This window comes from Dysidea avara, chromosome 10 (assembly GCF_963678975.1).
Source record: "Dysidea avara chromosome 10, odDysAvar1.4, whole genome shotgun sequence".
Classification (NCBI taxonomy): Eukaryota; Metazoa; Porifera; class Demospongiae; order Dictyoceratida; family Dysideidae; genus Dysidea; species Dysidea avara.
In genome coordinates this window covers 2,635,774-2,647,972 of record NC_089281.1, presented here as the reverse complement: position 1 = coordinate 2,647,972, position 12,199 = coordinate 2,635,774, and the positions used below count along the sequence as shown (strand labels likewise).

Genomic DNA, 12,199 nt, shown 5'->3' with positions numbered 1-12,199 from the left:
CTTAGTACATGATCATGAATTCACCTTTATTATACACTCCGCAGCTGACAAGTAGAAGAAAAATCTTGGTCCCCATAAACCCTTTAAGAAAAAAACTAAGAAAAATTGAAAACTTGAGCCATTAGCTCACAAATGGCTAGAACAAATTAAATTAGTTGTGTGGCCTACCTCACCTAGTGGAGAGCTATAATGAATAATGGCGTGTGTTGGAGAAGAGGAGGGGTCATGGGTGATTTCTTTGCTGCATGACATACATGACACACTGCATGACATACATGACACACTGCATGACATACATGACACACTGCATGACATACATGACACACTGCATGACATACATGACACACTGCATGCAGCCATAACAAAAATACATATTAAACTGAAGCATGTGCACATGCCTAGCCTCTTTATGAGAAAATCCTGTACAATCACTATTAGTTCAACACACACTCATATTCATTCATAATAAAATAAATGCTAACTACGTGAAGAATTCTAATAAATTATGAACATGTACAACTTTAACTGCTCCTGGAAGCTCCTGGTCTCACAGTTGCTGATAGTATCATTTCCAATGTCAACTTTGAACAAATTGTCCGTAATTGCTTCTTAAATTCTTTGGAGTCAATTCCAATTCTATCTGAATGTTTATGTATTTCATTTCCCTTATAAGCCCTTGCTTCCTCCTAACAAGGAAAAACAACCATATTATGTCCAGTGTATCTGCTGTATAGCAAGTGTTGGGTTACCTTATAAAATTCAGAATTGGTATATGAAAATCCTATGAATTGTTCTTGATCAATAACTATATCATCTTTTGGTTCAGGAGTAAAGGTAACTGGCTCACATGTAAATTCCGGATCAAAATATGGTATCCCCTTCTTCATCCTCGCCTGTAAGAAATTACTCAAGTTATTAATTGCTATTCTACTATGATACCTGTATACCATATAACACAAATATTTGATAGGGAAAATGTCAACTAATCAGACAATCGAGTACTTTGACAGGTAAAGTTTTGATGAAATACTTCAATATTGTATAACGGGGAGACACATTCAAGCTCACCTGCACTATATGAAATGCTAGTTTAAAACATTTTTATTAAACACTGTGATACTACAAGTTGGAAGTACCAGATCGTAAATCAATGATCCTGTTATAATAATCTATATAATCACCATTATTGTTGGCGTCTGCCATGTATTGTCATCACTACAAGCCCCATTTCACCATAATGGCTGGGTTTTTTAGATCAACCGTTGCAAACACCAAACAAAGCAGAACTGAAATATGTATCGTGCCCCTTCCTCTACTTTTTGTACAGAGACTATTGGCTTACACATTTAGTGCATTCGCTTATATATAATCAGGGGGTAGGACAAGTCCACGTGAATTTGTAAGTAGTATTGTGCAAACACTGAAAGAATTTCACGTGCAAAATAATTTTGAGACGGAAAAACTTTTGACAAAATTGCAGTATAAAATTTTGACAAATTGCAGTACAAATCATTAAATTCATCAAAGTCTTCCTGTTAAACTTTGCATACAGTCAGAAATTTAACAATGAAATTATTTAAGAGATAAAAATCTCATTGTGACTTGATCCTCAAACAACTTATATAAGGAACCTGAAACTACCACAACTCAAACTGTCAACTTTTCATTTCTTTTGATGTTCTACCTTAACTGACTTACCTTATATTTTAACTACGTACCTTGTTAAGTTGTAATGGTGGAGTGATCATTTTCTGTTCTAATTCTGACCAGTTGATAGATTTGTAAAATGCATGCTCCTTGATGTCTTTTTCACCATTGTCTGGATGACAACCCAGTCTCTGTGATGGGCTCTTTGTTAGCAACTACGTTGACAAAAATATATGATATAAGCATTGTATATAAATATCATGGCTTACCCCTGTTAAGATACTGGTGCACTCTTGTGATAAACTACGAGGATATTGTACTGTTCTTTCCATGATATTGTTAAATAGCTCATTGTCATCTTCACCATCAAAAGGTGGCTATGTACACAGTATATAATTTAGTTGTAATTTGACACTACATCATTACATAGGTCTGACAGCAACTTGTGCTGCAGCCTTTGGATTATTTAACCTAATAAACAGAAAATGTTACTTTTGAGATTACCTAGCCTAGTAGTAAAGTGAAACAGAAAATGGGCCAAAGAAAGAAAAAAATCCCTCAACACAGCCCCCACTTTTATTGTAAGAAAAGTCAAGATACCCTAATAGAACACTAACTAATAGAACACTAACTAATAGAACAGTCACTTTTACATTTCCTTTAAAGGTTGTAAGTAACTACTTAATTATTTATATAGGTTCTCAGAGCTTCTAGTTTTTCTGGGGGTAGACCCCATGAATAACATCCATATCAGGGTTTATGCTGGCATACTTTCGAGCATAATAGTAGGCTAGCATATGCCCGCATAATAGAACAGTTTTCAAGATTATTAATTAATGTGCAATCCTCGTGCAAAAAATACAGCAAAACATGAACATAGCTACACCTTAATCTGTATTTCAGATCAACAAAATGTGCAAGTTATATTTACTGTTTCTTGGCGGATTGTTGATTATTCACACTTTGTGGAAATAAGATTGAGATACTCTAATAGAGCAGTCACTTACTCTAATACAGCAGTAGGAAAGGCTGATATACTCTAATAAAACAGCCAACTCTAGAGCATAATCTTGATTTTGAAAACATAATATTATTTAAGCACAATAGTTGAGCACTGCTCAAAAGCACAATAGGCTATTTTCAAAGCATAATTGCTCAAGCCTAGTTGTATGCTTTGTAAATTTCACTGTCAAAGTTGGCCGCATCACTCTTTGGGCTGCTCCACCCCTCCTAACCCAAGGATTTTAACTGCAGCCCACCCCTAATAAACAGAAAATGCAGCTTTAGAGATTACCTAGCCTAGCTGATAAATAAATGTATAGTCATGAGTAAGGGTGAATTATGAATTAATAATGTCCACTAGTATATTGTTTGGGTGTAGGTGACCTCCCTTGTTTCACTATTTCTTATTTCTATGATCTTTAATCGAACTTGATCCTTAATCAAACTTATATCCCTAATTTTTCCTTATACTTGTTTGTAACCATTATGCATACTGCAGAATGGCACCAGACTTACTATTTTCATCTGAACGTATACCCCAACTATCAATTACTGAAATAGCAAAGTGGCCATTATATATTTGTTTTCAGCTATATTCAGCCCACTACAAATGAAGAGCACTACAAGAAGGACCTCTGTAGTCACAATGGAAAGCTCAGATGATTCCAGTTTTTAATGTTGGGAAACCCTACCACAAATTGACACCTTGTGCTGTCCGCAAAGCTAAATGGGACACAAAGGAGGACACAAGAAAGTCCATGAAGCATAGATTGTACATACTGTGGTATGCCAAAAGGCACCAGTTGGGCTGAAGCAATGTCGAACAGTAAAAAATCAAACCCATAACCTTAGCCATTTACACTTGTCTGAAGACACCAGACAGTCAGTAGAAAATTTCACAAAATAACTATTTTAAAAAAATGTTGGAAGAATTTCAGCTAGGTTGTACTGGAGGTACTTTTGGGCCTGACTATACCTAACCAATACTGTCAAGGTGCCAGGATGATATTATGAGGCTGGTTTTAGGATGATATTCTGGCCAGAAACCCTAATATACAGTACTATTGTACTGCATAATAATTGAAAGTCAGGGTTAAATATACCTAATAGTAATTTCATATAGGTCTACCAATGGTAATTCTAGATTGCTTGATGAGGGCTCTCAAAAATATGCGAGTACAGTAGGACCTCCATTATCCGAACACCTGTGTGTCACTTCAATCATAAAAGTGTTCAGCTAAGTGAATTTGTTTGGATAACTGAAGCCCATTCATTTACCTACTCTAATAGAGCAGTCACTTATACTGTTCGGATGATCGAGGGTTTGGATAATCAAGATTCAGATAATCAAGGTCCTAACTGTACTGTAAAAACTTTAACAAATAGTCAAATTAAATGTGCAATTGTAATTTCTGTCTTCAATAATCATCACTTTGTATGTAGATAAAAAAGAAATGTGAGAAAACAAACCCCAAAGCCAAATCAAAAGGAAGTAACATCCACTTAAGCTGTAAAAAAGGGAGCAGCCTTCAAATTATCAGGTGTGAAATCAAAGATGGCTGCAAAGAAACAGCTACAGTGTATTCATTAAGAACACAGCCATTATTAATATTTATTAGCAGTAACCTCATTGTGGCCATTTCTTGGCAGTTAGTTTTTTTGATTTCACAACTTCTTAGGCCACTCTCTTTTTAAAAGCTTGGCTGTTTTGAGTGCATATACAATATAGGCAGAAATTTGGCAAGTGAAATATTTGGCGTCTGCTCATTAAATTGTGTTTGGTGAGATATTAACTCGACAATATGCATATCTAATAAAGTGGAGACCCAGAAGGTTGCAAATTGTGTATATACAGCCAGTGTTGGGAAAGTTACTTAATATATTACATATTACTCTTTACTTTTGGGCAGTGTAATAAGTTACAGTTACATATTACTCCAAATGAAAAGTAATATATTAAGTTACTTTTGCTCTGACCATACACCTTTCTACACCCGGCTTGCATGTTAGGTACTGATCTAGCATATAGTAAACACTCCTGTAAATATAGCTGCTGGATTCTTGCACCTGTGTAGAGATGCTCATTATCTTTACCACTTCAGCCATACCTAAACATTGCTGGCAAATCACATGACCAGTTGTCTGAGGTGTGGACTAATATGGATAATTTTATTATAGGGGATCGGAACAGTAGATTATTGCAGCTACTAAGCTGTTGAGTAACACTAATTGATTAGTAATGGACCTGGTGATGTGTTATGAATATCGTTACACGTCGCTAACGAACTGTAATAGTAACGCGTTATGTAATAACACGTTACTAATATAACGGACAATGGGTTCCTTGAAAGTAACGTAAGTTACATTACTAGGTAGCACGTTATATTACTTGAAATCACAAAATGTGATAACTATTATGTAATGCGTTACTTTTGTAATGCGTTATTCCCAACACTGTATACAACTACATGGTTTTTTTGTCTACATGATGTATAGACACTTGTACTTCATTGCCTACATACTGGAGAGATTTTCATGTGAAATAGAGGATGGAAATTTAGTCTATAGAGGGTAAGTGTAGTAGCCATTTGAAAAAGGAAACAAAGTGATTGGGCACATTCTGAGGCATTGTCCATGAAAGATCTCTGCTGCATGTACATATAGTCTTCCTTCGAATGAATAAGGACCTTAACCTGCGATACTATAGACAATCCTAGAATACTTTTGATTATCAACCACAGGGTATACTGCAGTTAAGGTTCTGTGGAGACTACAACAATTCATCTATAGCAAAAATTAGTGCAGATCGTCACTATTAGTTGCGTCATAGCTGATGAAGCCCCACACTTCTCTTCTGACAACCTTCAATATCACCATACTTGATGAGCTTGCTAAATACAACACCTTCATCTCTAAATGGCCCATAACTTAGCCTAACTCATTCCTATGCCTTCCTTTTTAATTTTTTGAACAGCCTCTTGCCCTCTTCCGCCACCCCCATTTTTGTCAATCGGTTAAAATGTTAGAAACACAAATAATATAATAACAATTATGGTGAGATTTAATTTGGTAATTTTGTAAACATTAATTTTGCAGAATTGCCACTTTTAAATCCATGCCAAAATTTCTGCTTATATGGTACTACATACATAAAAGAACACTGTAGTGGTTAATACCTAGTAAGCAAAATCATGTGTGCCACAACACAAACGTACTAGTAAACATTCTATTATGTTTGTAATGCATTAGCACCTACGGTGTATAGTTATAACACATATTTTTACAAGTTGAATTTCCCTACAAATTTGACCCTATTCTATTTGATATACCACACATTGGCACACAATATGACCACAGAAACATGACACATAACATACACGGCCAGCTGCCAACTCATATATCAGTATTCCAAGTGCCCACCAGTCAACACTAGCTCCATAAGGATGGTAACATAGTATCTACAAGAATAATACACAGTATACACATGTACAACGCAAAAGTAAAAATGTTAAGGAATAAACCATTGGCTAAGTAGGCAGGAAAAAAAACTAAGAAAGGCTGAATTAGACAAGTGACTGGTTCTTCCCATTTTTTAAACCTGTTGTACTACACAACTTGAGTAGCACACATAGAAGTGTCACTTAGTCTAGACAAAGTATTTAGATATGATGATAATTACTGTTTTAACGATATCCACCATTCCACATCCAAGTTAGACATAAAGACCAAATGCATCAAATATGTTGTGATTACAATAATAAACATGAGCATTCAAATTCAAGAAAATACTGTGGTCTACTGCCACAACCAATGATACATACAGACCTATTGTTATGGCTGGCAGGAAATACCAAAGTGTGATCAGTTAAACTATAATGAATGCCTTGTGACCAAATTAGGAAATGTACTTTAATTTTTTGTACATTTCAAAATACATAGATGTATGCTAGTACCATATATTTTATCTATAATACCGCAGGTGGAGAATAGAAGTAGTGGTTGGGTGCGCTACCTATGTATAGGGGAATTAAGAAATGGAGGGAAGGAGTGAAGCTCCAGTGGAGACTTTCTAAGTATCCACTAAAAGCACTCATGACAATCCCAGAAAGCATCTAGCTAACTGCTGCTGTCTGGCCAGCAAAGTCAGCATGGTCTCAGGGCAGCAAATATGCACCTGTGGACTTACAGGACTCCAGAATCATGGGAACAGTGAGATAAGGATAACATTGGAAATCATTAGTGTAATAGCCTAGCTAATTGTTTGTGACATAAAAGTACTTTTAAAATGTCCCTAGCCGGCATGCCCTCCCATTCCTATCACTGCAGATACAAAGCTGCACACAAAAACAAGGATAGTTGGAAAAGGCAGACATGACATTTTCAAAATACGCTTTACATTTATACAATGATTAATTTTCATACAGATTGCTGTTTTGTACACTAGTCTCAACTCCCAGACCTAGATGTCAACTTTGTGGCACTTATCATACAGTGTGGTAGTACTGTGTATTACGGAGATGCAAGTTTTCCTGGCCAAAAATATCACCCAGAAATCATACTTTCCTGGCATCTTGGCAGTATTGGTTAGGTATAACAAAGCCCAAAATTGCAAACCTAAATGTTTCCAGTAGTTGATTGCATAGACACTTCTTCTGCTGTTCTTCATTTGTACCACTGTGTAAGGGCTCAACACAGCTGAAAGCAAAGTGTAATGGCCACTTCACTTTCAAGTCAGTAATTGATAGTTGGTACGCACGTTCAGATGAAAACATTAACTCTGGTGCCATCCTTTCTTTTTACATGGTATGTGTGGGTACACCAGTCATAATAATATTACAAAAAAGTAAACAAGCAAGTATAAGGAAAACTAGTTGAGACTAACATTCAAAACAAATTAAGTATGAAAATAACTTTTGTATACAGTTAATGTAAAAGTAAATGTCCTCGTTCATGTCCGTGTCTACTGCCAAAACAATGACCACAGATACCTGAAAATTTCCATTACTATAAGGTGCTAGGTTTCATGGGCAGCCACCTTGGTGTAGATATGTATGCCACAAAAAAAGACTTGTGGAGTCTTCATTTGTGATTGTAGCAACCATACATTACTTTGTGTCCTGAGTGATATAAATACAATTAACTGTATTATCATTGAAGTTGTCCCGCACCTGGTAGAGTATTGCAGAATTTTTGTAATTCAAGATACTATCTAATGATTTTAATCACAGTAAGGCTGATTGGTACCTTGCAATGCCTTATTTTAGTCATAAATATTTGAGTTGTCAAATGTGACAATATGGTTGATTATCCAAAATCCGCTCACGTTAATTGTCAATGCATAAATTGTTACCAAAGAGCAAAAGCCTTAAGGAAAACACATGTACAAGAAGACAAGTTTCACAATATACACAACACACACATGATTATGTGTATATGCCAATACAAATAACTACTTAGCATTTTGTCACATGTAAACAGATACCTCTGGAGCCATGTAGTCAGGAGTCCCACAAAATGTACGTGTCATCTTTCCATCAATGATCCCATATTTACAAATATGGAAGCTAGCCAATTTCACGTGTCCATCACTGCCCAGCATGACAGATTGGAGCTTCAAGTTTCTTAAAAATTATCAAAGCAAATTATTTTATAGCTACAATAACTTAACTTACCTATGAATAATACCTCTTTTGTGGAGAAACAACAGAGCACAAACTATCTCAGCAGAATAAAACCTGTATGTGTAAAATGTGTCAGTAGACTTCAGAGTAATTTCTAGTTCCCACAGACAGTTTACAATTAAGGAGAACGCTCAACTGCTCTACAATGATTGTCTCCTATTTCTTACCTTATTAAATTTTCAGGAAATTTTCCATGCTCTATTATGTGATACAGTAAGTCACCTCCACTGTTATATTCCATAGTGTAGAATAAAAGTTGCTATACATGACAATTGAAGACTACAAATAATTGACAAAAAAAAGCAACCTCAGTTTGGAAACAAGAGTGCAGAGCAGTCAGAAAAGGATGTTGTTGAGAAATGGCTAATACTGTCTTCTCAGTAACTGCATACTCAACCTCATCCTTTTTAATCAGTAAAGTCTTCCTCTCTGCCTTAATAGCAAACCACTCCCTGGATACCCTGTGTTCCGCTAGGAACACCTGAAATTATATATATACTGTACAATTCAAATCTACATGCAGTTATATCTTGCATGTACAGAATAATTATTTAGTTACAACACACCATATAATAATACAGTACACACATACAATCAAGAATGCTAACATTATAGTCAGTCAACAACATTCTAACAATTATTAGGGTAATCAGTACTTATTCTTTAATTCAAGTGACTGTTGCTATTGTAGTACAAACCTTTAGTGGTTTGGAAATACTGAGAATATTAGCTAAAGCAAAACCAAACATGTGAAAAAAAGCACAATCAAGACACTCTAATAGAACAGTCACTGAGAAATAAAAAACGTGTGCAAAAAACAATACATTTGGAAAAAATTCTTCAGGTTTTGAACCAGGGACTTCCACAGCTATATACTTTTACCACTCTGCCACTGCTGTCAGTTGCTCACCTGACTTCCTTATAAATGAAAGATTACACTAGAATAATAACTCATAGATCTATCAGTGGAAATTCTAGAACATTCTATATTTGTTGTGTTGGAAGTGTTCAGAAAAAATGTGTGCTCTATTAGAAATTATGAAAATAGCCTTTATCAAGTGTGTCGTGTGGCCAAGTACAGCCGGTGTGGGCAGGCGACATACTCATTTTACAGAACCAGAGAATGCCATTTTCATGTATCCATAGCTCTATATAGTGCTTGAACGGTATAATTAACCATTTCTGTGGAAGCTTCCTCAAGGTAGGGAATCTCCTAGGGGTGTGGTAATTATGCCGGAATAATTTTCAGCATAATGCCAGAAATCATTATTTTAGCATTATGCTAGCATTTTGAAAGAATTATTAAAGATTTCATGAATAAACGATTGATCGATATACTCTAATAGAACAGTCACCAGATCGAGATACTCTAATAGAACATTCACCTACATTATTTTACTCTAATAAAGCAATCAACCCTACTTTTTGCATACTGCTCTATAGAACAATCAAATATCTTGTTTGTGTGCAATAATTTACCATAGAAATTTAAATAAACAGTCAATTCTACATTTTATTTCAATTTATTGGAATAATTTTGAGAATAATGCATAAGTTTTGGAGCATAATGCAAGCTTTTTCCAGGAAATTCTGAATAGAATAATGCAAAGAATTATGAGTATAGGTACCTCAGCCCTAGAATCTCCCATTCCTAATTTGAGTTTATCTGCCCAGCTATCATGCACTTCAAAATTCATCTTATTTCAGCTCCAGTCATAACTGATACAGTAGATAATTCTTGGGAAAAAAGTTAAAGGAAGTATCAAGGCCAACCATTGGCTGGCATTGGAACTTGCAATTACAAAAAGAAGTGATATCTGCACAAAAGCGAGACCTTAAAAAGCCTGGATAATAAATTTTAATACTCAATCAAAGGTGGCGGCCAATTACAAATGGCTGCAATGATGTTAATGCTAACAAATTTCAATACTTAAAATTTATCCGTTATGTATTATGTTAATACAGTTCTCTGCCCATTTAAATACAGTGTGTTAATTTAATTGCCCATGAAAACAATAATAAAATAAAGTTATTTTTAGTGCTTGCCTTTCCATGATTTCCTTTACCCAACACAGAGATGAGATTAAAATCACTCAGTGAGGTTCCCCCATTTGTACTGCATGGTAGAACACCTTTACGATCTTTAAATTCTTTTCTTACAGAAACCTGTAAATAAAGAGAGGAGTATCCTACTATGTGAAATATCCATAAGAGATGTGATATATTTGATTATCAGTATTTACACAATGGCCAATACTAATAATGTTCGTATTTAACAGGTTTCATATACATTTCATCATTACTGTATTCCTTTCTAAAATTTGTATCCGTAATGCTGTCAGGGTCAGTAAATCTATTCACTGCAAACACTTCTGTCTGTAATGTAACTAATAACTATTGTTATTAATCAGTGATTACCATGACGATTTGTACCATACTGTGTTGATCTTTACAAAGCATTTCCAATATCATTAAGAGATGGTACCTCAGCATTACTATAAAAGGTCACCTTATCATCATAGTACGGTAGCATTGCTACCAAAATGAAGGTGCCTAGAAGCACTATTATTGATTTCTGTAAAAAAAAATCACCCAAAACAATTATGGTTTGCCAGCCTACCAGCTTGCCTGACAAAAGTCAAACTACAGGCTACCATACCAATGGCATGTGCCGTTTTGGTTCCATGAGTGTTTGTCCTCTGTGCTTTTCTTTTGCTTCTCATCTCCAATCTCGCTAGTTGGTATCATCTTCATAGTTACGAGGAAATCATATCAATGCATTAATTCACTTTCCTTAGAGGCACATATGTAGCTACTGGCCACTATTGAAGTGCTCATGCTACTGTAAGAAGTAGTAGATAGCTGCACTAATAACAATCTGTTTGCTACAGAAAACAGAGCAGGGTGACCACTTCTCTAGCTGCACTTTTAACAATCAATTTGCTGCAAACAAAACACAGCAACCACACCCCTTGGTTTATCATGTAGGATCTCTACAAGAGGCACACTCAAGATCGAGACACTCTAAAGCAATCAACCTATCACAACAGTCAAGCACAATACTCTAATAGATCAGTCACTTGTATATTGTACTAAAGCTGTATAAACAAACTAGTGTATTTAATAACTATCAACACAGTGAATATTCAATCACAAGGAGTTCATATCACCAGCTGGGGTGATGGGCTCACCAAGCCAGAAAAGTAAGGTATTGTTTTGAATATATCGGTGGTGCCAACAATTAGTGAATTGTTATAATTGTAAAACAACAATAATTAACTTTTTGGTGCAGCTAATGATGAAAAAAATTTAGCTAAGTAGGGATTAAACTTGTACTTCAGGTAATGATCCCATTGCATTTTTATAGTAACGATTGTGTAGCTTGTACAACTTCTAGCTTTTCCTAACAATTGTTTGTTGACTTTTTCATATAGCATAATTCATTAGTGAACTTCTATCACATCAAAGGAAAGAACAATCCCAGATGTATGAGGTTTTCATTGTATGGCAAAATGCTTACCCCTATTCTAATAAAAAAGCAGTCATTTTGCTTAGGTTTCAGCTCTGTTCTATATGTTATACAACCCTACACACAGAATAAAACTAATTAATGTGACTGTTAGAGGCATAGTGTGCTCTATCCTTATGTGATACGCAACACACAGGCCATTGAAGTGATAATTGTGAATTGGCACATTCATGCACAAGCAAAAAGAAATGGCTCTTAATGAAGGACAAATGAAGTGTGCATTGTACATACTACTAAGAGTTCATATTAATTGACCCTTTTCTATTACAGTACTGTATGGTCCCTGTCAAGCTGAAGCAACATCCAACAATACAAGTCTGTAGTGCTAGCCATTATCGGT

The 12,199-nt window shown here is 35.3% G+C and overlaps 1 protein-coding gene across 1 annotated transcript in view; it reads right to left on the bottom strand.

Moving 5' to 3' along the window:
- Positions 1-403: 403 nt before the first annotated feature.
- LOC136267877 (uncharacterized) overlaps positions 404-12,199 on the bottom strand; it is a 68,113-nt gene continuing 56,317 nt past the window's right edge. Inside the window, exons 25-34 of the mRNA XM_066063050.1 lie at positions 10,377-10,496; positions 8,638-8,811; positions 8,498-8,589; positions 8,322-8,384; positions 8,132-8,270; positions 6,027-6,107; positions 1,917-2,024; positions 1,719-1,862; positions 750-893; positions 404-686 (exon numbers count right to left, since the gene is read on the bottom strand). Coding sequence (XP_065919122.1) covers positions 522-686; positions 750-893; positions 1,719-1,862; positions 1,917-2,024; positions 6,027-6,107; positions 8,132-8,270; positions 8,322-8,384; positions 8,498-8,589; positions 8,638-8,811; positions 10,377-10,496 — 1,230 coding nt within the window. The 3' untranslated portion in view covers positions 404-521. The remainder of the gene's footprint in view (positions 687-749; positions 894-1,718; positions 1,863-1,916; positions 2,025-6,026; positions 6,108-8,131; positions 8,271-8,321; positions 8,385-8,497; positions 8,590-8,637; positions 8,812-10,376; positions 10,497-12,199) is intronic.